Consider the following 27,172-nt stretch of genomic DNA (forward strand, 5'->3'; position numbering starts at 1 on the left):
TGCTGGCATATTGAGTGTAGCACCTTAACAGCACCATCTTTTAAATTTTTTAATAGTTCAGCTGGTATATCATCACTTCCACTGGCCTTGTTATTAGCAGTGCTTTCTAAGGCCCATTTGACTTCACTCTCCAGGATGTCTGGCTCAAGGTCAGCAACCACACTACCTGGGGTGTACGAGACAGCCATATCTTTCTGGTATAATTCCTCTGTGTATTCTTGCCACCTCTTCTTGATGTCTTCTGCTTCTGTTAGGTCCTTACCATTTTTGTCCTTTATTATGGAAATCTTTGTACGAAATGTGCCTTTCATATCTCCAATTTCCTTGAACAGATCTCTGGTTCTTCTCATTCTATTGTTTCCCTGTATTTCTTTGCACTGCTCGTTTAAGAAGGCCACCTTGTCTCTCCTTGCTATTTTTTGGAAATCTGCATTCAATTTCCTGTATCTTTCGCTATCTCCCTCGCATTTTGCTTGCCTTCTCTCCCCCGCTATTTGTAAGGCCTCGTTGGACAGCCACTTTGCTTTCTTGCATTTCTTTTTCATTGGGATGGTTTTCGTTGCTGCCTCCTGCATAATGTTACAAGCCTCCATCCAAATCTAAATCCTTAAAACTGCTCCTCACTTCCACTGTGTATTCATAAGGGATTTGATTTAGATTGTATCTTACTGGCCCAGTGGTTTGCCCTACTTTCTTCAGTTTAAGCTTGAATTTTGCTATACGAAGCTGATGATCTGAGCCACAGTCAGCTCCAGGTCTTGTTTTTGCTGACTGTATAGAGCTTCTCCATCTTTAGCTGCAGAGAATATAATCAATCTGATTTTGATGCTGCCCATCTGGTGATGTCCATGTGTTGCATTGTTGGAAAAGAGTGTTTGTGATGACCAGCTTGTTCTCTTGACAGAACTCTATTAGCCTTTGCCCTGCTTCATTTTGAACTCCAAGCTGGACTACAACACCCATCATCCCTGACCACTGGTCCTGCTATCTAAGGATGACGGAAGTTGCAGTCCAACGGCAAATGGCGACCCTGGGTGGAGAAAGGCAGAGCTTAAACAGAGATGGAGGAGGCTGGCTCTTTGCATTTGCTATGCAAATAAAACTATTTTTAAGGGGGGGGGGACCCTCACCAATTTCTTGCTCTTTTGAAAAGGATTGTGGAGCAAGTACTTTTGGGTAAGTATGGAGATATCAAAGAAAACCCTGCATAAAATGCAGATTTCCTGCTTTCTATTTCTGTGGCAATCGGAGAACTGGAGTGCGCAGGATAAGTTGAGAGAGAGAGAAGTGTGTTCAGTGTCTTCTGATGAAGGCTGGTATTAATAATAATCATCTCTCCAGGAGTAGGACTGGCCCGAATCTGAGCCCCCCACTAGTGTGGAGCCCTCTGTGGGCCAGGCGCCTTTGGTGGGCGGAGCCAGAGGGGAATGTGGGTGGAGCAACAAATGTATTTTAGCTTTGTACAGGAGGCTGATTTGTGCCCCACACTCGCCCCTTTCCATCCATCCATCCAGATAAGAAGAAAGCCGCGTCGGTGCTGAAGGGCACATCCCAGGCAGGCAAAAACTCTTGGGGTGGGAACCAATGTCAGGGAAGGGTGTGGCCCTTGGAGCGTTATGAGGGCCAGAGAGACGAGGCCTGGGGGGCTATATTGAGCCGTGGGACTAAGGTCCCCCCCCCCATGAATACACCATTACAATTTAAAGCCAATTCCCCTGTGAAAGGCAGAGGGAGAACTTTATGCTGGACTAGGCCCCTTTTAAAGACATCCTGTGGTGCTTAATTATAGGATGTGGGGGGTTTTACCTGCAAGTTTCTTTAGTATACCAGATGTCCTTCCGTCATCAAGACTGTGCCTAGATCAGCAGTTTTTACACAAGTTGCTGTAAAATGCCCAAAGTCCAGGACACACCTGGCAAACTCTTTGGTGCTGCGCTTCCTGACTTCCTTGTGCAAAAACACAGCCTCATGTATTTTTAATCATTGTTGGAAGCCGCCCAGAGTGGCTGGGGAAAGCCAGCCAGATGGGCGGGGTATAAATAATAAATTATTATTATTATCAGTATCATTATCATCATCATCATCACCATTTTAAAGGGGGGAACATTTTGTATAATTGGTTTAATCTCACAATGTACCTCTTCTGGGCAATTTTCCTGCCTATTTTCTTTCACTAGCAGAGCCCTTTTCAGGTTTTGTTGGCGTGACTTTGTGACACAGGGGAAGCTGGATTGAATTACAAGCCTCACAACCCCACAAATGCTTGCATTTTGCAAATCTGGTTTGTCTGAAATCTTAATGTTATGCATCTGTACACATAAAACACCATATTCTGCATAAGATGTTGTGTTGAAATGGTATTTGGGCAGGAGTCTCCCTTAGCTCCACCTGGAGATCATAGAATCATAGAGTTGGAAGGGATCCTGAGGATCACATAGTCCAGCCCCCTGCAATGCAGGGATATGCAGCAGTCCCATATGGGCTTGGGTCGGCAAACTAAGGCCTGCAGGCCGGATCAGGGCCAATTGCCCTCTGGATCTGGCCCGCGGACTGTCCTGGAATTGCTGCTTGGATCGACGTGATCATTTGGGCAGCACCATTTTATTTTATTGTTGCAATTTTTTTAAGGTGCCATTTACCCCCCCCCCACACACACACACACAAACCATTGCGGTGCCTCCTCCCTCCTGGCTTCTCCCCACCCTGCAGAGGAAGGGAGCTGAGCTTTGATTGGTGCCAGCCAATCCGAAGCCTCACCACCCATGTGCTGAGGTGCAGCCCAGACTCGCCACCCGCCCAGGGGCCTCTCCGTCCATGGCCATGCTGTGGGCATCATGATGGGCGCGTCACGGGGCTTTGGCTGGAGCTTGGCACGCCTGTTGGCCCCATGCCTGGCGCCCGGGAAAGCTGGCCTAGAAAGGAGAGGTGCCACCACCACTGCTGGCTCCCAACCACAGGCAGAGTGGCAGAGGAGGTAGGAAAGGGGGAGGGGGAGGGGTTGGGGGAGAGAAAGAAGCCCCCCTCCGTGTGTGTGTGTGTGTGTGCGCGCGCGTGCGCAGTCCAGCCCGCCACAGGGTCTGAGGGGCAGTGAACAAGCCCCCTCCTAAAACAAGTTTCCTCACCCCTGAATATGGGGATCAAACCTGCAACCTTGGCATTTGTATTGCTCAAGCAATGCCCGAAAGTGGCGTTTCTTGATCTCAAGGTAATTGCAGCAGTAAATCTTTATCTATCTCTTTAATGTAGTGGCCGTGGCAGAAATCTGTCGTTAGATGGTGCATCTGCTTCCAATGCAGTTTTGCTATAAATCTACCTGTACAATGAGGAGTTAGTTGGCGTCAAGCGCAGGTTTAGCCAGCTGGCCTGATAAGCAGAGGAGTCAACTAGCGGACAGGGCTACCTTGACCCAGCCACTGAACTGGCACTTAGACATGAACTTTGGCTTGCTGCTGAAAACAGAGGGGAGGAAGGATGATATGCGAGCACCTGTACAACCTGGCATGGAGTCCTTTCTTTGCCTATAAAAGCACCGACCTGAAGAGATGAGTTCTGTCTCTGAAGAAGCACCGAAGAGCTGAGAAACTAGAAGGAACAGAAGAATCAGCAGTGCAGGGACCGACCTCTTTTACCACCCAGGTGTGTGAGCTGCCCACCAGCCTGAAGTGTCGGAGCAGTCTCTTAGTGGTGGGCAGGATGTGCAGTTGAGCTCATGCCTATTAATATTGTTAGTATTTGCCAATCAATAAACCACTTCCTCCTTTATCTATCAGTCCACCAGTCTTCCATCTGCTGGGATCCAAAATAAATCCCTGCTTGCTCTAACCATTAGACAGCAGAGCACAGCAAAACAGTATTTTCAGCACCATGCTCTCACCAAATGAGCAACCAGGCGATGCAGGGATATTGAGCTTGAGATCTTTTGCATGCAAAGCAAGAACTCTACCAAGAACACAAACTGCCTCTGAGAAGTTGTGTAATACTAAGAAAGAGATGTCAATGAGCTCTTCAGGCAATGGCGAGTGTGAGGTTTGAATGCAGAAAGTGCAGCCCAGAACCCAAGATCTGAAACCACTGTTTGAATTGGTGCTCATAAACCACAGGTTATACTTCTGAAGGCTAAATGTTACATCTGATTTCAGTAAAAGCCCAGCTGTGAAGCTTTTGTAACTTTTGCAGCAGGGGCAAAACACCTGGAAGAAACAGCACTACCAGCAGAATATTCCACGGGGAAAGGCAAGGGAGGGGGATTTCCCCCCCCCTGCTCCTTGTAAAGGACAGCCTGGTCCAAGTGTACCACCAAGACTGAAGCAGAACGCTTTCCTTTTCACCAAGACCCACTCCATAACCCCACCAAGCCAGAGAGTGCTCCTGCCACGTGGGTCCCAGTGAGAAGCATCAAACACCCAGAATTGTTGGAGACTTTTTATTCAGTTCCGTACATCTGAATATGGCGCATTTGTTCACCCTGAACAGGGACAGAGGGAGCACCTGGGAAAGAGAAGTCTGCCCATGTCCTTCCGCAGGGAGTTTTCTTCTGCAATGATAAATTTCTTATTTGATAAATAGAAGGCTGCTCCCTCAATTCAAGTTATGTACAAGAACAAGAATTCCCTTTTCCGTACCAGGACAACTGATCTCCATATCTACTCTGTCAAAGGGGGCAGGGAAGCACATGAAGAGAAGTCCGCTCCAAATGTGAATGATTATCTGCTCCAGGGTTTCAGTTTACTGCAAGGAAGGGCTGGTTTATCACCTCCAGCCCAGAAACAAATTCTGGGGAACTCCCCTACCCCCGCTACACACAAAAAAGCAAAGTCCAGATCCTCTGTACATTCATTGTCCAATACATCGTTTTGGGTTTCCCTCTCACACGCAGAGATCCAATCCAGATGTTCTTACCCAGATGTGCCCCAAGAGGAAATCCATGCTGGTTGAATTCTTGTGGCATTTGTCCCCCCTGTTCACCTCTGAGAATTCTCAATCCGGGGGTGGGGGAGGGGCTTTACATTTTAGCCCAATCAGAACCCTGGCACTTATTTTAGGGGGGGGGACCAGTGGATGGGTGCAGCACAGCTATGTCCCCCTTTTGCTACAGTTCCCTGAACTCTAGAATCCCACTCCTTATCTGCCAACAGCAGACGAAATGGAAAGCAGTTCCATGAACCAAATCAGATTGGATTTTGGACCCCCCTCAAAAAAGTGGCACCATGTATTTTGGCCAGCATCTCCCCACTATTCTACCCAGGCTGCACTGAAAAAGGAGCTCCCACAGGCCCAATGCAGGCCCAATACTTAATTAACCATGGTCCATTGTCCTCAACCACAATTAAGTGTTTAGTCTCAGTACCTAAACCATGGCTAGGGATAGACTGCAAACCAAGATCTGAAACCATGGTTTGTAGTGGGGCTCATAAAACAGTTTATGCTATTAGTAGCTAACCATTACATCTGAATTGAGTGAACACTCAAGGCAGTTTCCCTGCCCCTTTCTTTCCATATTACTGAGATGCACCCTGTGGGAGAAGGATTTAGCTTGGCAAATTCAACAGAGGTTTCATTGGATACCTGGAACCTTAATCAGCATTAAGGCAGCAAACCATGGCCAGGGCTAAACCACAGGAAAGCATTCTGCCTTCACTGTGTAATAGTAAAGGTGCAACAGAACACATGCACCTTGAATGGAAGTTCCCATGGGAAATGGGATTGATACCCCAGAGATGGATGGAGAATTCAGAGGTCGAAAGAGCTTTTTGCATCACCACAGCTCTTAAGGAAGAAACAGGTAAGAAGAGGGCAACTGTGATTGGATGGGCTTCAGAAACAGGCCCACCTAGCACAATTATGGTGCACCCGATGGAAGAGACTAAATGGAAATAGGAGTCTAAACTGGAACAAGCAAGGAACGGGGGGGGGGGGGGTGTCATGCAGGCAGGTTATTGGGCTAAACAAAGACCCTTCGTTGCTGTTCTCTGATCTGAAGGGCTGGCATTTCCTGCTTATGGTACCCTTTGTAAAGACACCCTTGGCCTTGGCCTATTCACAGCAGCTGTCCTTTGGCATCAGGTGACCATGCCTTGCATGCTGGGGGCTCTGATCTGTCTGCCCTCCCAGGCAGGTGCCAAGCAGAATTTTCCCTGTGCTGTGGAGGTCTTGAATTCCAGCCCAAGGCATATCCTCTATGGAGGAGACTCCTTCCCATATATCTTTTATGTTGCCTGAGGGTTATAATAGTTGTAATCATCATCAGAATAATCATAATAATAATCATAATAATCATAATAATAATATGGCTCTCATTGTGGGAGGGTGGAGATTTGTGAAACTTACAAGTGCTTCATGCTGTATATAAAAATGGTTACATATGTACATATAAACACACACACTCTCTCACTCTCTCTATGCTGTGATCAAAGGGAGAAGGCCGGGTGCCACTTTGTCCAGAAACATGCAGAGAGCAAATGGGCAGCCTTTGGATCTGCTCCCTTTAGTTCTTCACACCCAGGCTTCTGTCCTGAGCTGGAAAGAACAGTCCTAGCCACCTGGGAAGCTGCAATACAGTTGGGGTTTGTAAGCTGGGGACAAGTGTGGTTGACATTTCCCTCTTCCCTTGAGGCACCTCTGAGTAGGAAGCATAGTGAGCCGAAATCTTTGGAGATCCCTCAGGCAGGCAGGAATCTCCAATGTTTCCTTTGCTTAAAGGAAGATTTAGTGTAAGGAGAGATATGGGATTGACTGGCCTTTGAGGAACTGATAGCTTGCTTCAGGGATGGAGAACCTGTGGCCCTCTAGATCTTCCTGGACTACAACTCCCATCATCCCTCATCATTTGCCACACTGGCTGGGACTGATGAGAGCTGGAGTCCAGCAGCTTCCAGAGGGCCACCAGTTCTGCACCACTTGCTTCTGTGTTGCAAAAAACAAGAGGAGAAGCTGAGATGAGTAAGTCTTTGGAGTCAAGACTTAGCATGAGGCCAAGCAGTGTCTGATGAAACAAGCTGGGCTTAGCCCTTGGGCAGGAACTGAGTGACTTCTGAGATCACTGCATAAAGAGCTGAGCCAAGGGCCCATTAATCCTTGAGTGGCTGGCCTGTGAGTGAAGGAGTGGAAGTTGGTGAGCCTCAGAAGAGCTACTGGTTTACTTTTCATGTGGGACAGAGTAGGACCTGGTCATTGGATTACAGTCTGAGAAGCAACTAAGTAAAGGTGACACAGAAGGGGGAAGGTGTTAAGCTTGCAGAGACCGACACAGACTTCTGTGAAAGAAAATACAGTGGAATAGGGGCCAAGACAAGGGTTCTCTTCACAAAGACCGTCTAAGGAGTGTCCAACATGGTGCTCTGCAGATGCTGCCAGACTACAACTCCCATTGTCCCTGACCACTGGCCATTCTAGCCAGGGCTGATGGGAGCTGGGGTTCAGTAACATCTGGAGGGCACCTCAGTGTCATTATATCAGCAAAGAGTTTGGGTGGTACCATTAAAAACAGAGCTGTTTGGATACAGGAAACATGGAACAAGCAACGAAGAGTGATCATCTAAGCACTGCAGGACAAGTAAGTATGAAACGGAGGGTGGGGGATGGATGAGGCCCAACCCACCAGGGACTTCTCCTACACATGCCTGGTTGAAATAAATGGCACCTGTGTTTAAGTTCCTGGTGGACAGGGTCAGCAAAGGCAAAGGAAGAAGATCAAACCCTGAGTATGAGCAAGTACTGCAAGAGGCGTGACCGGTCAACAGGAGTAACTCAGCCGAGACTGACAGCGTTGGCTGAGGGTGTGGGGAGAGCCCGAGCGAGGCACAAATCAAGACCAAAGGAAGACACAAGCAAGAGAAGAAAACATGGGACTTGGCTTTTGTGTGAGGAGAAAATCGGGAGGAGCAAGTCAGTGGCAGATCTAATTGGAAGCAGTGGGGGGGGGGGCTCGCTGTAGCAGAAAAGCCAGACAGAGGAATAATCTTGATAGGGATCGAGTTGGCTAGGAAAAGATGGGATTGTGTTCTGTTCCTTGAGGATACCTGCTTGCCTGTTCAACACTTGGACTCCTAAACAAGTATCCGCAACGGGAAAAGATCTTGCCCCAAGTCCACAGAAAGGTGATTGAGACTTGGGGGTGGGGGAGAAAGAAAATTCACAGGAAAAAAGGAGCTTCCCTTCTTCCAAATCACTGACGTTGTTCACAGCTCCAAGATATACAGCGGATTAGGACCCAGACACAGTGGGCCCCATGCTTCTCCTCCCTCCTCCTCCATGCTTCTCTCCCCCGGTCCAACCAAGTGGGGAGGGGGGTGGGCTCCCTTGTAGTTAATACTGTACACTCCCCAGAAATGGAGAAGCGAGGGCAGGGGTGTCTCTCTATAGATATTTGCAAATATAATATTTATAGTATTGCATTGAAAAAATAAAACTTAAAAAATAAAACAAAACACCACGTGGGGGGGGGGCAGTCCATTCCACAGCAGCAGAGGGCATCCGTGCCTGGCTGTCGGGTGCTGGGGCAGGCTGCACTTCTACTTGGCATCGTTGCCCCCAGCCCTCTCCCCTACGAAATCCCAGCACAAGTCCTTGCTCCACCGTCTGATAGGGAGAAGCCGGCAGTGGGAATGTCCACGGGGTGGGGGAGCTGTCTTAGCTCCTGCCCCCACCAACCCCAATCCACAGGTTTCAAAGCAGCAGGCTTGGTCGTCCGTTCTGCCCATTCACTGCAGGAAAACAGCAAAGGGTTATGGGCATCTAAGAATCTAAGAAATCTAAGCATCTAAGCAAAGGTTGGGCAGATTTCCTGCATTGGCAGGGGGCTGGACTAGATGACATTTCTGGATCTATTCCAGCTCCAAGCTTTCTAGAAGGCTTTGACCTCCCTGAAGTGTTTCCCAGTGATTCTTACAACTACGTAGGGAGCAGCTCTCTGTAAATGCATGTTTTCCATAAGTTATCTCGGTCATCCTTACAATCACTCTACAAGGTAGATGAGCACCATATTCCCACAATGCAGATGAGAGATTGAGACTCAGGGCGGCATGCCTGAGGCCCTCATGGTACTGAGTTCGTGGTGGAGGGCCGTCCTGGCTCACAGCTCAGCCTCTAGGCCTCCGCGCTCTGCTCCGTGTGCTCTTTGCACCCTGGCTCCCTCCCCGCACCTCCAGCGCCTGACCTCTCTTCTCCCTGCTTCTGATCCCAAGTGATACAGCGCCCACGAGCTGGTGTGTATCGGGGTTGGTGGGATCAGGGATGCAGAAAGGACCACAACCATATGCTGATGAGAGGGGGGGGAGCCACCTTGTCATGCTGAGAACAGGAGGGGGTGCTGATGGAAGAGAGGCAGCACATATACCTGACCTGGTGGCTAAAATTCAGTGTCCACTACCCGGAACGCGGCGCTGCCTGTGGGAGAGGAGAGACCGTTCACCGCACAGTTGTAGACAATTGCTACAGGGACTGTACAGCTGCATCTCTAACCTGGAAGGTGGGACCAGAGCTCTCCCCCACCAGTAGATGGCCTTGGGGGGAGGAGAAGGGACAAGAGGCAAGGAAGAGGCTGTCAAGGACCAGCTTGCCCCTTGCAATGCTGAGTGGCAGGACTACCTGTTCACAAGAGGGAGGATGGAGAGAGCTTCCATCCGGAGCCAAGGCAGAGAATCTAAGCAGCACCCATTCCCCTCTCATGCATTAACACCCAGGGGCATAATCTGTGGGGAAGTTCTCCTACACAAGTCTGTGGTGGGGTCTCTCTGTTTCCTGCTCTGGCAACTGCAGCTGCCTCACCTTGGCCTCATCCAAGGACTGACTCTGGCTTGGGTGACTTCTGAGTAGGAAAGGATGGGGAGGAACGTTTGGGGAAAGTGCTGGAGTAAAAGTGGGTGGGGCTTGATTCCCAGTGGGCGGGGCTCTCATTGCTTAGGCAGTAGCCTCTCACCTGATTCGGGCAGGGAAGCCGATCTCAGGCCCGTCTCTTTCTGTAACTGAATCTCCTTTAGTGCAAATATTGACGTTGCTGCAAGAGGAGGAGATGGAAAGGAAGAAACACAAGAGCACGTGAGAGCCTTTTACAGGAGCTGCTAGTCTGCAAAAATAATGGGAGAAAGCATCTGAACTGCAGCTAAAATCCATTTGTGTGGGAACTCTTCTAAAAATTGTGGGTTTTCCCTACTGGGCTCCTTTGGGGAGGTGGGATATAAATTTAATAAATAAATAATTAGATCTCTAAATCCACATTTTTTAAACACATTCTTCAATTAGGGACAGGGCAGGTTGCCCCTCAACAATGACACTTAATATATTAAAAATTCAGATCAATTTTGAAAGAGTGTTAAATCTTATTGCAGCTTAGGCTCAAACTATACATTCTTCACCAACCTTCAGCGTTAAGAGGAAAAAATAATACGGTGATCAAATGATTTTTTTTATTAACTGCTTACATAAGTTAAATGATTAACTGATTAAATTTAAATAACCTTTCCCAATTAGTGGTAGGAAATGCCACCTAATCTCCTGCAATGATTTTGCAAAGTTGTTTGCAGATAAAGTCACTCATATTCGGAAGGAGGTAGACTCCACTGTGGGAACAGGGCCGGGGTGGGAGAGTGCTAGAGTCCTGTCTGGTCGAATTGCATGGAATCAATTTCAATCCATTACCCCCGAGGATGTAGACAGGTTGCTTGGACGCGAGAAACCAACCACCTGTCTCCTTGATCCTTGCCCATCCTGGCTCATAAAAGCTAGCCGGGAAGGGTTGGGCGATGGGTTCTGTGGGGTGGTGAATGCTTCCCTCTGTGAGGGAGCCTTCCCAGACCCGCTGAAAGAGGCAGTCATTAAATCGCTTCTTAAAAAAAATCTTTAGACCCGGCCAGTATGGCCAACTATTGCCCAGTCTCAAATCTTCCATTCCTGGGCAAAGTGATTGAGCAAGTGGTTGCTGAACAACTCCAGGCACGCCTGAAGGATGTGGACCATTTGGATCCCTTCCAATCGGGATTCAGGCCTCATCATAGGACTGAAACTGCCTTGGTCGCGCTGGTTGATGATCTCCGGAGGCGGGCTAGGGACAAAGGTGAAAGCTGTTTCCTAGTTCTGCTGGATCTCTCAGCGGCGTTTGATACCATCGACCATAACATCCTTCTGGACCGTCTAGAGGGGCTGGGAGCTGGGGGCACTGTTATACAGTGGTTCCGCTCCTTTCTCCTGGGCTGCGTTCAGAAAGTGGTGTTAAGAGATGAGTGTTCAGACTCCTGGGCTCTCACTTGTGGGGTGCCTCAGGGTTCTGTCCTCTCCCCTATGCTTTTTAACATCTACATGCAGCCGCTGGGAGAGATCATCAGGGGGTTTGGGCTGGGTGTTCATCAATATGCAGATGATACCCAGCTCTACCTTTCTTTCAAATCAGAACCAGTGAAGGCGGTGAAGGTCCTGTGTGAGTTCCTGGAGGTGGTTGGAGGATGGATGGTGGCTAACAGATTGAGGTTGAATCCCGACAAGACAGAAGTACTGTTCTTGGGACACAAAAATGGAAAAGGGGGGAAACCACCAAAGAGGAATTCAAACAAATAGCCAGCACGTGTAGACACAAAGTCAGAAAAGCTAAAGCACAGAATGAACTCAGGCTTGCTAGAGAGGTTAAAAGCAACAAAAAAGGCTTTTATGGGTATGTTCGTAGCAAAAGGAAGAACAAAGAAACCGTGGGGTCACTCAGAGGAGAAGATGGTGAAATGCAAACAGGGGACACAGAAAGGGCTGAACTCCTCAATGCCTTCTTTGCCTCAGTCTTCTCCGATAAAGAAAACAATGCCCGACCTGAAGAATTTGGAGTAAATGATTCAGCAGAGGAAACACAGCCCAGAATAACTAAGGAGATAGTACAAGAATACTTGGCTAGTCTAGATGTATTCAAGTCTCCAGGGCCAGATGAACTGCATCCAAGAGTATTAAAAGAACTGGCAGATGTGATCTCAGAACCACTGGCAGTCATCTTTGAGAATTCCTGGAGAACAGGCGAAGTCCCGGCAGACTGGAGGAGGGCAAATGTTGTCCCTATTTTCAAAAAGGGGAAAAGAGAGGACCCAAATAATTACCGCCCAGTCAGTCTGACATCAATACCAGGGAAGATTCTGGAGCAGATCATTAAGCAAACAGTTTGTGAGCACCTAGAAAGGAATACTGTGATCACCAATAGTCAGCATGGATTTCTGAAAAATAAGTCGTGTCAGACTAACCTGATCTCGTTTTTTGACAGAATTACAAGCCTGGTAGATGAAGGGAACGCAGTGGATGTAGCCTACCTTGATTTCAGCAAGGCATTTGACAAGGTGCCCCATGATATACTTGTAAAGAAGCTGGTAATATGCGGTCTTGACTATGCTACCACTCAGTGGATTTGTAACTGGCTGACTGACCGAACCCAAAGGGTGCTCATCAATGGTTCCTCTTCATCCTGGAGAAGAGTGACTAGTGGGGTGCCACAGGGTTCTGTCTTGGGCCCGGTCTTATTCAACATCTTTATCAACGACTTGGATGATGGACTCAAGGGCATCCTGATCAAATTTGCAGATGACACCAAACTGGGAGGGGTGGCTAACACCCCAGAGGACAGGATCACACTTCAAAATGACCTTGACAGATTAGAGAACTGGGCCAAAACAAACAAGATGAATTTTAATAGGGAGAAATGTAAAGTATTGCACTTGGGCAAAAAAAATGAGAGGCACAAATACAAGATGGGTGACACCTGGCTTGAGAGCAGTACATGTGAAAAGGATCTAGGAGTCTTGGTTGACCACAAACTTGACATGAGCCAACAGTGTGACGCGGCAGCTAAAAAAGCCAATGCAATTCTGGGCTGCATCAATAGGAGTATTGCATCTAGATCAAGGGAAGTAATAGTGCCACTGTATTCTGCTCTGGTCAGACCTCACCTGGAGTACTGTGTCCAGTTCTGGGCACCACAGTTCAAGAAGGACACTGACAAACTGGAACGCGTCCAGAGGAGGGCAACCAAAATGGTCAAAGGCCTGGAAACGATGCCTTATGAGGAACGGCTAAGGGAGCTGGGCATGTTTAGCCTGGAGAAGAGGAGGTTAAGGGGTGATATGATAGCCATGTTCAAATATATAAAAGGATGTCACATAGAGGAGGGAGAAAGGTTGTTTTCTGCTGCTCCAGAGAAGCGGACACGGAGCAATGGTTCCAAACTACAAGAAAGAAGATTCCACCTAAACATTAGGAAGAACTTCCTGACAGTAAGAGCTGTTCGACAGTGGAATTTGCTGCCAAGGAGTGTGGTGGAGTCTCCTTCTTTGGAGGTCTTTAAGCAGAGGCTTGACAACCATATGTCAGGAGTGCTCTGATGGTGTTTCCTGCTTGGCTGGGGGTTGGACTCGATGGCCCTTGTGGTCTCTTCCAACTCTATGATTCTATGATTCTATGATCACTGCTGCTCTGGAAACAATCGCAAGGGAGCAGTGAGAAGAGACCAGCTGGCGGGGGGGTGGGGGCAGAATTCCACCTCTTGCGCTGGCCAGCCAATTCTTTCCCTTCAGGCTTCCAACCAATCAGAAGCAAAACAGCTTCAAAATAAGCTATTGTTCCCTTAACTTTTAGCCTCACAGATCAAAACTTGCCTTCACCAATTAATCAAGCAAATCTCATCTGTCATTTAAACAGATCAAATCTGGCAGCCCTACAAAATAACAGAGGAACCTGAGAAATGGGGGCGGGGATCCTGCACTCCCACTGCAGGGACAACAGATCACAGAGCATTATCAATACCATAGACCCTACCCTGCTGGTCCATACTCAGAGGCCAACACCACCTGCCCTTCCGTACATCAATATGCCCCTCCCCATATCCCATAGTGCCGGCCTCCATCCCTCTCTCCCTCCCCAGCCTGCACCTACTGTCTGGGAGTTTGAGGACTCGTTCGCCCAGACTGTGGAAGAACAGGTGCCGCATGGCTTCGTCTGCAGAGATCCGCTTCCTGCCCTCAAACTGCGTCGGGAGAGAACAGAGAGGGGGAAGAAGAGAAGACGAGAGAGATCAACTGCTGTGCTGCAAAGAGAGGTGCCTGCCCTTCTGCTTCCACCAGGAATGCCATACTGAGCAGAAGTGGGAATGTATAGCCATTTACCCAGGAGTAAGCTATGCCCAGCAGTCACCTGGCTGGATAGAGAGGACTCCTTCACCACATGTTCTAACCCCCACACCGGCTTTCCCCAGCCTGGTTTCCATTTTGTTCCCAAAGGGCAGCTGTGTTATGTTTTTCTTGGCACAAACAACAAGCCCCTGAAGATGGACAAGTGCAATGCCACATAAGGCTCACAGTCCTCAATCCATTCTGCAATTCCCTGAGGAGGGCAAGGCCAGGCCATCCAGCCCCAGCAGAGAAGGCCTTCCTGTCACCTGAAGCTGCAAAGACAATAAAGGTCCGCATCCAGCCGGAGGGAGAGACAAAGAGGAGCCACAACTTCTCACCTGCAGCAGCTTCCCCAGGAGGTCAGCTCCTTCGCTATCCAGCCTGTGGAGATCCAGGAGAAAAGGAAGATCAGGCTCTGGAAGGAAAACGGAGGCCCTGCTTCCCAGGTGGAGGTGCTCAGCTGCTGCACTAACAGCATTAATAGGGACTTGTAAATGAGCAAAGTACATCCCAACTACGGGTTGGCAACTGGTTTGAAAAAGGGGCAGGTCTGGAGCAGGACTCAAGGGCCAGCAACGTCCCCAGACCCTTCAGAGCCAAGACACAGGCAAAGGCCTTGTAAAGCCCCCAGAGTCAGTTTTGGCTCATGCATCAGTCAGCAGAGGAGGGGCACAAGCCGCCATCTCTGACAGAATCCATGTTCTGGAAAGGAGATGGATAAAAAACCTTTGATCTGCACCTCTGCTCAGGAGAAAGCAATGGAAGCCAGTGCATAAAAGGGGGGCCGGGTGTCTCTGGGATCAAGGGCCAAGTAGAAAAACAGTGAAGAAGAAGAAGAAGAAGAAGAAGAAGAAGAAGAAGAAGAAGAAGAAGAAGAAGAACCACCTGTAAGTACTTGATAATCATTTCTAATGATTTCTATGCAATTTTACACACATTTTACTTACATTTGGGGAATTGGAAAGTTGAAAAGTTCAACCCACCCTAACATTCCCTGAATGGCAGGTTGACACTCACCTTGGGGCATGGTTGATGAGGGCCTCGGGACGGTATTTAGGGTAATTATAGGCTCGGAATTCTTCATTAGACTGGATTCCAGGCCATGTCTCTTCGTTGGGAGTCCCTGGTGATGCAGAGGAGAGAGAAGGAGAGACCAGAGAAGAGTCAGCTCAGGACACAGGCAGGTTGCCTGAGCAGGAGAACGGCGCTGATCCTGAAACAGGACTGTTAAGGAGCACCCACACCAGCACTTCTGCCATGTTTACTTATGTATATGTTGTCCTTTATTGATTGACTAGCAGAGTTGTTTGGGAATTCTAAGAAACAAAGAAATCAGTGGTTAAAATCAGTGAAGTCTTGAAAGGCTCAGCCTGCCATCTTGATCCAAAATGGCATCCAGCTGAATCTTTGATCTTCTTTGATCTCAGAAATCACCATGCAAAATTTGGTTAAAGGTAAAGGTAAAAGTACCCCTGCCCATACGGGCCATTCGTGTCCGACTCTGGGGTTGCGCGCCCATCTCACTTAAGAGGCCGGGGGCCAGCGCTGTCCAAAGACACTTCCAGGTCACGTGGCCAGCGTGACGAAGCTGCTCTGGCGAGCCAGCACCAGCGCAGCGCACGGAAACGCCATTTACCTTCCCGCTAGTAAGCGGTCCCTATTTATCTACTTGCACCCGGGGGTGCTTTCGAACTGCTAGGTTGGCAGGCGCTGGGACCGAACGACGGGAGCGCACCCCGCCGCGGGGATTCGAACCGCCGACCTGATGATCGGCAAGTCCTAGGTGCTGAGGTTTTACCCACAGCGCCACCCGCGTCCCTAAAATTTGGTTAAAGGTAAAGGTAAAGGTAAAAGTACTCCTGCCCGTACGGGCCAGTCTTGACAGACTCTGGGGTTGTGCGCCCATCTCACTTAAGAGGCCAGGGGCCAGCGCTGTCCGGAGACACTTCTGGGTCACGTGGCCAGCGTGACATCGCTGCTCTGGCGAGCCAGAGCCGCACACGGAAACGCCGTTTACCTTCCCGCTGGTAAGCGGTCCCTATTTATCTACTTGCACCCGGAGGTGCTTTCGAACTGCTAGGTTGGCAGGCGCTGGGACCGAGCAGCAGGGGCGCACCCCGCCGCAGGGATTCGAACCGCCGACCTTTCGATCGGCAAGTCCACAGCGCCACCTGCGTCCCATAAAATTTGGTTACAATACCCTAAAAGCTATCCAAATTCATAGCAAGTAGACAAGCAACTTGCTAAAATATATAATAGACTGGTTATCGTTATGGATTTATTATGGTAATTGATTATTGATCAACTGAGTTGTATCCCCCTCCTTGTCTAGATTCCTCAAAGCAGCTCAGAAGACTCCTGTGAATCAGCAGTCTAGTCTTCTGTAAGGCCCTCCTGCCTCTCCCCACTGATCTCTCGGCAACACAGCAGTCCCAGCAAGGTCATCCCAGGACCATACCCAGTATCCGAAAGATGAAGTGCAGCTGCTCCTCAACTGTGGAGCCTGGGAAGAGCGGCCGTCCTGTGGACATCTCATAGAAGATGCAGCCCACACCCCTGTGAGGAGAAAGAGAAGGACATCACTGGAAGTTCAAAGCAAGGACCATGAACTTTAGGCTTTAAATCAAAACCCTGATTCTCTCCACTGGATCAAAACATTATGTTCCAAGAAAATCCAAATTCTGCCACTTGAATGTGCTATGCGACTTAACCAAATATGTATCTATTTCTTCATTTTACAGCACCATTTTCTGGTGAAGAAGAAGCAACAGAGGTTTTCCACAGTCAGTGGGTGGAGCAGCTTCTGGATTCTGCACAGATCTTTGTCCCACCCATGAAAATCAGAAGCAGAATTAGAAAGATATAAGAAAATATGCAAAATTCACATAATTTCAAGAGGGTGCAGAATTAAACTTTTCTTTTTCTTTTTAAATCTTAATTATCATTTTTAATCATACAAAATTTGCACATTTACATTTACCAAAATACAAACCAAACATTTAACACCCACTTCCCTTCCATGGTTTGTTTTCATTATCATATATGTAAGGGATTTTCAACCTTGCCGCCTTTAGAGTATACTTTTTAGAACTAGTCGGCCAAAGACCTTCCCTGCATCTCTGCCATGGACCTTAGCCTGCATATTGCAGAGGATTCTGGCATGCATTGAGAAGGGCCAGAAATATCTCAGAAACAAGTAGGGCCTGCAACTAAATGTTACAGCGAAGAGCAATGCTTAGTCAGCATCTATGGCCAGTGAGCATTCTCAAGACTTCATGAGGCGAGTGGGGAGGGGTTTCTCTCCTTCTGTTCCACTCCTGACCCCTCCCCAATGTACAGTGGTACCTCAGTTGTCAAATGTAATCCATTCTGGAAGACCGTTCGACTTCCAAAACGTTCAACAACCGAGGCGCAAAGAGCGGTTGGCAAAGTCAATGGAGAAAAAAAGGGGGGAAACGCAGCGGAAGCTGTTTGACTTCCAAGGCGCGTTCGAAAACGGAAGCAATTACTTCCAGGTTTTTGGCATTCCGGTTCTGAAATGTTCGGCTTCCAAGACGCTTGAAAACCAAGGTACCATGTACTTCTTTCTGCAAACCTTTGGATTCCCCTCACCGTGCCCCAAGCTTTCTGGTATCTCTCTTTTGTATGAAGAGGGTACCATTTTGGAGCTGCTGTTGGAGAGTCTGTTAGTATCTTATCCTCTTCCCTGGCAAACGTCCCCTTGGGAGGCCACTTGACATTTAGAATCCTTGTTCTGAAGCATAGAAGAGAAGGCATTCCAGGGCAGGGGCAGCCAATCAGATGTCCTCTAGATGTCATGGACCACAACTCTCATCCTCCCTGACCTCCGGCCAGGCTGGCTGACTAATGGGAGCTGGAATCCAGCAAGAGCTGGAGGGCACAACGTTGGCTATGCCAGTTCTAGGATGTGCACCCAGTTCACCACACTTTGCATGCTCTTGTTCCTGCACATTACAGGGGAATGTCACATGGCAGTGGGCAAGTTGTCCTTCAGAATGGCTTGTCTGCCACCCCTGGTCTCTACATGGAGGGATTGGGGATAAACTTCTAAGGAACTCCACCACAGTTTGTGTTCCTAGCGGGCCACTGTGACTCAGCTACTGGCTCCATGCATTTGTTTGCCCCTAGCTTCAGTCTCCTTTTTTAGCTCTGCAGTTTCCTGAGATCCAAGCGGCTCAGCTCTAGGCATTCACCGCTGTTTCCTTTACATGGCCTCTGTTTACTTACGGTAAAGGTAAAGGGACCCCTGACCATTAGGTCCAGTTGTGACCAACTCTGGGGTTGCGGTGCTCATCTCGCTTTACTGGCCAAGGGAGCCAGCATACAGTTTCTGGGTCATGTGGCCAGCATGACTAAGCTGCTTCTGGTGAACCAGAGCAACGCATGGAAACTCCGTTTACCTTCCCGCCGGAGAGGTACCTATTTATCTACTTGCACTTTGATATGCTTTCGAACTGCTAGGTTGGCAGGAGCAGGGACCGAGCAATGGGAGCTCACCCCATCGCAGGGATTCAAACTGCCAACCTTCTGATCGGCAAGTCCTAGGCTCTGTGGTTTAACCCACAGCACCATCGGCGTCCCTCTTTACTTAAATCACCTTTTAAAAAGACAAGAACCATGCAGAAAACAGACTGCACCCCTAGATGGGGAACCTGTGGCCTTTCAGATGTTGCAGGACTACAACTCCCATCTCTCCTAACCATAGGCCAAGCTAGCTGGGCTAAAGAGAAAGTCCAACAACATCTGGAGGGTCACAGGTCCCCCATCCCTGTGGGAGATGACAACTGATGGGCAAATGGAAAGTACTATCAAAATTCACGGATTTCAACCACAGGGAGGGAGAGCTGGCCACAGGCTGCTGAATCCTTACCACATGTCAATCTGGGTGGAGTATTCTGTCGAGCCCAATAGTATATCTGGGGGTCGGTACCAAAGTGTCACCACTTCATTGGAGTAGGTCTTGGTGGGAATGGATTTTGCCCGGGCCAGTCCTGGGAATGTTAAGTTGCATTGCATTACATTTTACATTTCATTACATTTGTTAGTAAATGTTGCAGAGCAAGGGCAGAGAGATAATTAGTACTCACCAAAATCTGCTAGTTTGAGCTCCCCTCTCTCATTAATGAGCAAGTTCTGGGGCTTGAGGTCTCGATGCAGCACCTTCTGACGGTGGCAGTAGGCGAGGCCACGCAGCAGCTGGAACAGGAACAGCTGGAGGAGGGAACAGAGCCATCTCAATGCCTTTCCCTCTAGTTCATCGCTAGATCTGCCATATACAGTACTTCTAACCAGCCATGGATGCAAAACGAGTGCATTTAGGAAAATGTTTCCAATTCATATAACTTCTTCAAACAGTGGGATTTTCTTTAGAAACATGCCTTTATTTTCTCAGGACAGTTCCACGTTCGTTTGATAGGGTCGCCACCAATAACCAGAGCACTGAAGGAGAACATGCAAAGCACGTATCAAATCCCCCAGTGCAATCTCATGCTGAAGTGAGCTTTTGCCAGCAACATCCGTATAGCTGCTTGCTACGCAGTAAAAGAATCCACTGAAACAGACTCAGATGGGAGTCAGCAACTTACCTTCACATTGTGCATATTTATTACATTGCCGCAGTCGTCAAGATACTGTTTCAGATCTTTATCCTGGGGTGAAAGAAGACACAGGATTGACAACTTTCCTCTTCATTAATTTAAAATGACTGATTTGTGCAAATAAGTCTGCAATCCTATGAGCACCTACCTGGAAGTTAGTCCCATTGAATTCAAGGGAATCTTACTTCTGAGTAAACATGGGCAGGATGGCACCCCTTATCGTTAAGACTATATGGGAATCCTTCAACCTAGAGTGGGCATGGCATTCCCATGCAGTGGACTTGCCATAGGACTCAGCAGAATTCCCCCACCCAGGAATGTGCCCTGGACCAATAAAGTGAACAGAAGGTTCATGCATCCCACATCCCCATCCTTTCCCCTGTGCCTACATGGTTTGCACCAGGCTGAGCAAGAGGGCTGGAGGGGGATGTGGGAGTCACGTCCAAGCCCTCACCTCCATATTGGCCCAGCACTGGTAGTGGTCTCAGGAGCTGGGAACTGACACTTACTGTACTTCCTAGGTTTCAGGAGACTATCCTTGAAAAACTCGCCCCCACTTTATGCTACAATAATTTCCTGCTGAAGTGGCTGCTTCAGGAGGGCATTGAAAGCTACCTTGAGCATTCTTAAACCTATCATAAAACTGTAATTCCCAGGAGTCCTCGGGAGGAAGCCATGACAGTTTTAACACCCTCTCTATGTGCACTGTAGGCAACATCTTCCTTCAAACCAGCCAGGCTGTTCAAAATACGGGTTTTCTGAATGTTCAGCTTTCAGTCGTAAATAATTTGAGATGTTTTCATTCATAAAGAAGTATAAGTTACAGTTACCATGCCCGCCCCTGTTTACTCACTAAATACTCGAAGACAAGCGTGAGGGATTTCTCTGTATGGATGATATCATGCAGGGTCACAATGTTGGCATGTTTCAGATCTTTCAGAAGTGAAACTGGAAAACAGAGAAAGAGAGGCACGTTGTGGGACGCGCAACAGAAGCACCTCTAAAGAGTTTAATGGAGCCATTCCTAAACTCTGGGCTTTGAGAGAAGAACAGCAAGCACACAACATGAAAGAGAAAGCTAGAAAACTCCAGGGAGCCTAAAGCACCCACCAGGGAGGAGGTTATCTGCTGTGTCCCTGCATGATCCACTGCTCTGGACTTGCCGCTGCTTGGGGTGGGTAATTTTCCGCCAGTGTGCGCCAGTATGCCACTCCCCTGCCTCTCCTGTTCTTCTCTCTCAGCCTTGCCAAGGGCAACAGAGTCCATCTTCCTCCTGCTCCCTGCAGATTTGGGGGGGGGGGCTTTGGGTCTGCCCTCTAGACACCTACTGAGTCCTACTGAGGCAGGTAAAGCTGTGAGAGGGAACTGGCTGAGCTGGGAGGGGCAAAGAGATCTGGTCACAGATCAGAAAATGACCTCTCTCGGCTGTGTGTGCATTTGCTCCCGTCTTCCTTCCCCTCTTCATGGGAACCACACACGGGCACAGACATCCTTCTCTTTCTGTCTAGACCTCTCTTCTTTTGCTCCCTAAGTTTTTTTTAAAATGGTTTTACCGACATGTAGTGGACGTGTGAACTAGGAGAGGGGTGAGGAGAACTTCAGGTCCAGCAATTAAATCATGGCATAATAAGCTGTGGGATTGTGTAACAATGGCAAAAACTAACCTGTTTTAATTAGACTTAGAGAAAGAACATAAAAACAGTTAAAAGGAAAATATTTTTTTTCTAAAGTGGAGTAAGTTTATTGACAATTGCAATTTCTATGGAATACCTCTGTGTGTTAAAGAGGGGATTTTCAGTACTTTGACTGGAGATTAATGGTATCCGAGTTCTAACAACACACCCTCACTGGTTCCTTTGATTTGTTGTCTTGTTTTTATGCTTCTTTGACTGACTGACTGACTGACTGACTGACTGATGATGATGATGGATCAAGTTCTGCCAACCTCAGTTCCCCCAAGCCCACTGATACCTCCTCCCTCCTGAGCATGGGAAAGGTGTGTGTGCACATGTCCTTATGGCTGCGCATGCACCCCTGAACTTCACTAGCGAAGGAAATGATAAGAACACTGCAGGTGATATTCCTCTTGTCGGCCACATCTGAGACTCTGGGTTAAGAGTCTCTACTGCCCTAACATGAATTCCTCTGGACTTCTGGCTGCTACAGTAATTTTTCTGGTCAATGCAAATATATTATGACGAGTCTTTGTGTTCACCTGCATTTTCAGTCTGGGACCCCCTCCATTCATGGATGCAGCTGTTTGGCTCATCCAAACGTCTGCAGCCATTTCCACTTTCCACTGGCTGTGGAATTCTTGCAGCTGCTCTCTGAGACAGGCAGAAGGTGGAGGGGTCTCCGCAGATGGAGCAAGAGCCAAAGAGAGGCAGAGTTTCCCCCCATCTTCCTCTGCCTTGAGTTCTACAAGGGCAAACCTGAGACTGGTACAGGACGCTGTCGGCCAGGGCCATCCCTTGGACTGGGTACAAGGAAGGAAGTGGTCTGGTGATGGCAGAGTGCCCCAATGGACCAGAACCCACTGAAACTGGCTGACCCTTCTGATTTCAGGGAGTGTTGATGTACCTTCCCGAATGGCTGTGCAAGGTGCTCCTTCTTCGTGCTCAAGACGGATCTCCTTCAAGGCCACCAGGTTATCGGTGAGTTTACTCTTCCCCTTGTAGACCGTGGCATACGTCCCCTTAATGCAGCAAAGACAGAGCTCAGGCTAGCAGCCCAATGCCCAACCTCTAGTCAACTGGCCTCTCACCCCAACTCTCCTCCAAGTCCCAAGTTGCCCTACAATTTAGTTATGCCCCCACGCCAGCAAAGAATAAATTTCACCAAAAAACCCAGAGTGCAAAACGTCGTCTATGTAATTGCAGAAAGATGTTCTCAACACCAGGCTGGTCTGATCAGGGGAAGAAAGTTCTCTGCCCTAGAGAGGCATGATTTACTCTTGAATTCATAATATTGGGTGCAGTTAATGCAATTCCCTTCTCTCATTTATCCTCTCAAGAGCCCTATGATGGATTCATTAATTGGCCCATTTTACAGAAGAAAGAGTTGAGGCTGACAAGAGATATGGGTCAACAAGGAGTTCTGGATAAGGGTGTTAGTGGCAATCCTGGAAAAAACGAGATTCCGTGTGCTTTAACATGTTCTGAATGCATGTGCTGGAAAGGATGGGTGACTGAATGGAACTCCCCAAGGCCATTCTGGAATTTGAACCAGGACCTCTTAAATCCACTGAACTAAAGGAACCCTCCCAGGCTGAATGGATCAAATCCACAGTGAGAAGTGATACTAAGGTGGAATGAGCTGGAAGTCTTGTGGAGATAAAGGAACAAATACCCTGGACTGGCCAAGCTCACTGCTCTAAGGCTAAGCCAGGGTGATGTCCTGGGTTGAGTGCTGGGGAGAGCCAGGTTCAAATCCCTGCTCCCTTTCGTAGCCTATTCTACCTCACAGGGTTGTTGTGAGGATATTAGGTACACCATCCTGCACTCCTTGGACTTGGAGGAAGAGCAAAGTAGAAATCAATACATTAAAAAGAGAGAGAGAAATATATTAAAATCAGCGTGAGAATGACCCTATCCCAGGTGCCCTGAGATGAAGCAAGCCGAGCTGAGTGGTCATCCCAGTGTGTTGTAGACTGGAATTCGTTCTCAGCTCCGCCTTCCGGAGGACGGTCAGGGCACTCACTTCTCCCAGCTTGTCCAGCTTCACATACGTCTCCAGCTTCCCAAAGCCAATCTCCGACTGCACAAGAAAGCACAAAGAGACAGGGTGGGAGGGGCTGCCTTCTCCAGCCGGGGGGCCCTACTGCACTAGCACCCCTCCAACGTCTTCGTGATTATTTGTGCTCGTCATAGCAGGAGGGCGGTTATAGGTGATAGAGACTCTATCCCACCTTTTTTGTGCTGCAGAGAAGGTGGCAAGCAGGTGGGAGCTCTGGGAAAGAATGAATGTGACTCTACCACTAAAGCACCATTCCAGCATCAATGGCCCATTGCAGAATCCACCTACAGCATGCCCCCCCCCCAGTCGGGAGGGGCTCCTGGTCACTGTTCCTACTGCAGTGAAAGGACAGAGTAGGCAGCTGGGGGGAGGCTATAAGTACTTGTCTTAGCCTTTAAAGCCCTGAATGGCATGGGGCCAGGTGACCAAAAGGTTGCCTTCTCCTATACACACCTGCCCAAACCTCTTTAGAGACCCCCCAGCAAGTGAGATAAGGAAATGGCTATTAGGAGAAGGGCCTTTTCAGTGGTGGTGCTCTTTAAGCTCTTTCTGGTGCCAGGTGAATGCCTTTCTTTATTCTCCCATGCCTTTATAATCTGTGATCTTTAAAGATCTGAAAGCTTGATTAGCGGAGGTGCTGTTTGCGCAAAATGAGGCCCCCTTGCTCAATGTGACTCCCCACCTCCTGCTGCCCCACACCCCCTAAATCTGCTGTAGAGGGTTGGGGGAATCCCCAGAATGGGGCAGGGCAGGGAAGAGGGTGAAAAGTCCTGTTTTGCACACAGACTTCCTTCGACACACGCAGACCCAAAAAGCACAATGGCAAATTCCAACCTGAATTTTGATCCCAGTGATTGCATATTTTGTATTTTTAGTTCTACTGTGAATTTTATTTCAGCATTCCCGCCTCTGCTGAAAATGTATACACAGTCATTGTTTTCATGATACTGTAAATATTGTGTTTTATCGTTTTATTTGGCCAACCACCCAGAGAACTATGTCATGGGGGAGGGGCACTATAAAGAAAACCCAAGTGAACAAATTGCATTTAAATCTGACTTACCAAAGAGACTCTCCGTAACCGTCTGCTCAAGGGCTTGTCAAACAGGGGGCTGTTTAGAGTGAGCTTCTCGAGGTAACCTTCCGGCAGGCGGATATCAGCAGGAAGTGACAGGCGCTTGTTAATGTCCTGGAGAGGGGAGGAAAATGGGGTCCAAATTCTGGGGGCAGAACTAGAGCTTGTAAACCCTCAATGAAGACTGGTGTCTTCTGAGGGCTTTCTCTGCCATTGGGCCACTGCAGGATTCCCTTCTGAAGGGCACGCCTCAGGGTGTCTCAGCTGGCAGAGCCTGAGACTCTTAACCTCAGGGTTGGGGCTTCAAGATTCCTGCATTGCAGGGGGTTCGACTAGATGACCCTCGTGGCCCCTTCCAATCCTACAATTCTATGAATCAGGCTTTCACACAGGCATTCCTCAGAGCATTAGGAGACAATTCAGCTGCATCGGTGTGACTTTTACCTGCCTGATTTCACAGAAGGTTAAAAGTGCCGGCTGAGGGACTATGGTCCATGTATGGTGGGGCTGCAAAAAAGTTAAAAGATTCTGGGAATGTATCCACAATGAGTTAAAAAAGATGTTAAAAATTTCTATAGAGAAAAAAACCAGAAGCTTATTGGGTATCTTAGGAAAGGATATTCCACAAGATAAGAAAAATATAATCTTATATGCCACAGCTGCAGCTAGACTACTACTTGCAAAGAACTGGAATGGAAATATTATCCCCACAAAGGAAGATTGGATATGTAAATTAAGCAAATTTATAGAGTTGGTGAAGTTAACAGCAACCATAAGGCACCAGACTAATCAGAATTTAAGGTCGGAATGGCAATGCTTTGAGGATTACATGAAAAAATTACCTGTTCTAAAGATAATATGTTGATATGTATAGACTAAGTTTGTAAAGTAGAACTAGAAAAAAGTAATATATTAAGGATATTAAGGATGACCAAAAGATGCAATGTTAATAAGAATCTAAAGATTAAGAGATGATGAGTAATGGGGGAGGGAAGCCACATGGGTGTATGCTTTGTTTTTGTCTTTGTTTCTGTTTTTGTTTGGTTATTATTTTGTATTGTTATTGCTAATTGAATATTGTGTACCTTTGGAAAATAAAATAATTGGCGGGGGGGAGTGCCAGCTGAAGGGGTCTGTGAAAAGTAAGTATATTGCTAGGTAACTGAACAATTCACACTATTTTATTTAAGGTTTCTTGGCGCAGACTTTGTTATTTCCTGGCTTTTTTTGGGGGGGGGGAGAGAATGAGTGTGGGTCATATAGACAGTGGTACTTCTGGTTACGAATTTAATTCGTTCTGGAGGTCTGTTCTTAACCTGAAACCGCTCTTAAACTGAGGTACCACTTTAGCTAATGGGGTCTCCCGCTGCCACAGCCGCAAGATTTCTGTTCTCGTCCTGGGGCAAAGTTCCTAACCCGAGGTACTACTTCCAGGTTAGCGGAGTCTGTAACCCAAAGTGTTTGTAACCCGAGGTACCACTGTAGAGCCATCTTTAGACATCCCTTCCATGGTCCTCTCTAAAAAGTGACTTGTGCGAAAGGTAGATGGAGAGAGCCCCTCAGTGACAACTGCTCTGAACTTTGCACGCCCATCTTTAATCCTCGCACCTCGGTGGAGATCTTGCGCGCTGGGTTGTTCCTCATGCGCACTCGGACTGGAGATTGCACCTCATCAGATGATGTCCCTGACGCCTGGTCGCTCTCACCATCTGAACCCATCTTGAGGTCTTCGTGGACAATTTCTGCATCACAGAGAGATGGAGACAGCACAGGCAGGGAAATTAAAAACCTTCTTCTCAAGCAACTCCCTCTAATACCCCTCAAGGATCTCCCGTGGTTCTCAATATGTCATTGTACCTTCCCTTCATGGCCACCTACCCACTGCCCCCCACCTTTGCAAAAAAAATTCCATTCTGTGGGACAGGCTGTCAATACAATTGGCCTCCCACAAGCAAAAAACAAATGGGTCTGGTCTTTAATGTAGCAGACTTCTGAATTGGGCTGTCACATTTTGAAATGCTCCCCTATCTACATTGAAAGCTCCTCGCAAACAGAAAATCAGTGCAGGAGGCAAAAGTCTGGGCTAGAAATTTTCTTCCTGATGTACCTGTTTCTCTTTTCAGTTAATTTTTCAGTGTTAGACCATTCAAAAGCCACTCCCTCCAGCCCCCTCCGTCTGCTGCTTACGTAGACCAAGCCCAAGACCTAGCTGGTTTGAATAACATGCCCCACATGCACAAATTTCCCCTTTCTCACCCCAATCCAATTTGACCATGTGTGTTATAAAGTACCATATTTTATTAAGAAAAGTCCACTATAGCCCAGTATGGTATTAAAGTAGCTGGTGGTTTTCATTTTTTAAATAGATTGTTATGGTTGATACAACAGAAACTTGCACAATGTCATGTAACGAGTTCATGGCCACGATAGTCTACACCCAAGGCAATAGAGCAAGGATGGGAAATGTGTGGCTTTCCAGGTATTGCAGCACTCCAAACTCCCATCCGCCCCAGTCAGCCTGGCCAATGGTCAGGGATGATGGGAGTTGTAGTCCAACAACATCTGGAGGGCCAGAGGTTCCCCATCCCTGCTCTAGGCACTGAACATGTTTTAAATAC

The 27,172-nt window shown here is 48.0% G+C and overlaps 1 protein-coding gene across 5 annotated transcripts in view; it reads right to left on the reverse strand.

Moving 5' to 3' along the window:
- Nucleotides 1-4,409: 4,409 nt before the first annotated feature.
- CDK16 (cyclin dependent kinase 16) overlaps nt 4,410-27,172 on the reverse strand; it is a 68,509-nt gene continuing 45,746 nt past the window's right edge. For 3 of the 5 annotated variants that reach the window (XM_079958745.1, XM_079958742.1, XM_079958746.1), the window contains 14 exons: nt 26,163-26,296; nt 24,543-24,668; nt 23,444-23,500; nt 22,325-22,439; nt 20,598-20,692; nt 19,733-19,795; nt 19,235-19,358; nt 19,018-19,138; nt 16,585-16,682; nt 15,144-15,249; nt 14,465-14,507; nt 13,891-13,981; nt 9,917-9,994; nt 4,410-8,702 (listed from right to left, as the gene is read on the reverse strand). In XM_079958745.1, coding sequence (XP_079814871.1) covers nt 8,665-8,702; nt 9,917-9,994; nt 13,891-13,981; nt 14,465-14,507; nt 15,144-15,249; nt 16,585-16,682; nt 19,018-19,138; nt 19,235-19,358; nt 19,733-19,795; nt 20,598-20,692; nt 22,325-22,439; nt 23,444-23,500; nt 24,543-24,668; nt 26,163-26,296 — 1,289 coding nt within the window. In that variant the 3' untranslated portion in view covers nt 4,410-8,664. Of the gene's footprint in view, nt 8,703-9,334; nt 9,385-9,916; nt 9,995-13,890; nt 13,982-14,464; nt 14,508-15,143; nt 15,250-16,584; nt 16,683-19,017; nt 19,139-19,234; nt 19,359-19,732; nt 19,796-20,597; nt 20,693-22,324; nt 22,440-23,443; nt 23,501-24,542; nt 24,669-26,162; nt 26,297-27,172 lie in introns of all 5 variants that reach the window. The other 2 variants (XM_079958744.1, XM_079958743.1) reach the window with 2 other exon arrangements.

Source organism: Podarcis cretensis (assembly GCF_951804945.1).
Source record: "Podarcis cretensis genome assembly, chromosome: 17".
In the NCBI taxonomy this organism is placed as follows: Eukaryota; Metazoa; Chordata; class Lepidosauria; order Squamata; family Lacertidae; genus Podarcis; species Podarcis cretensis.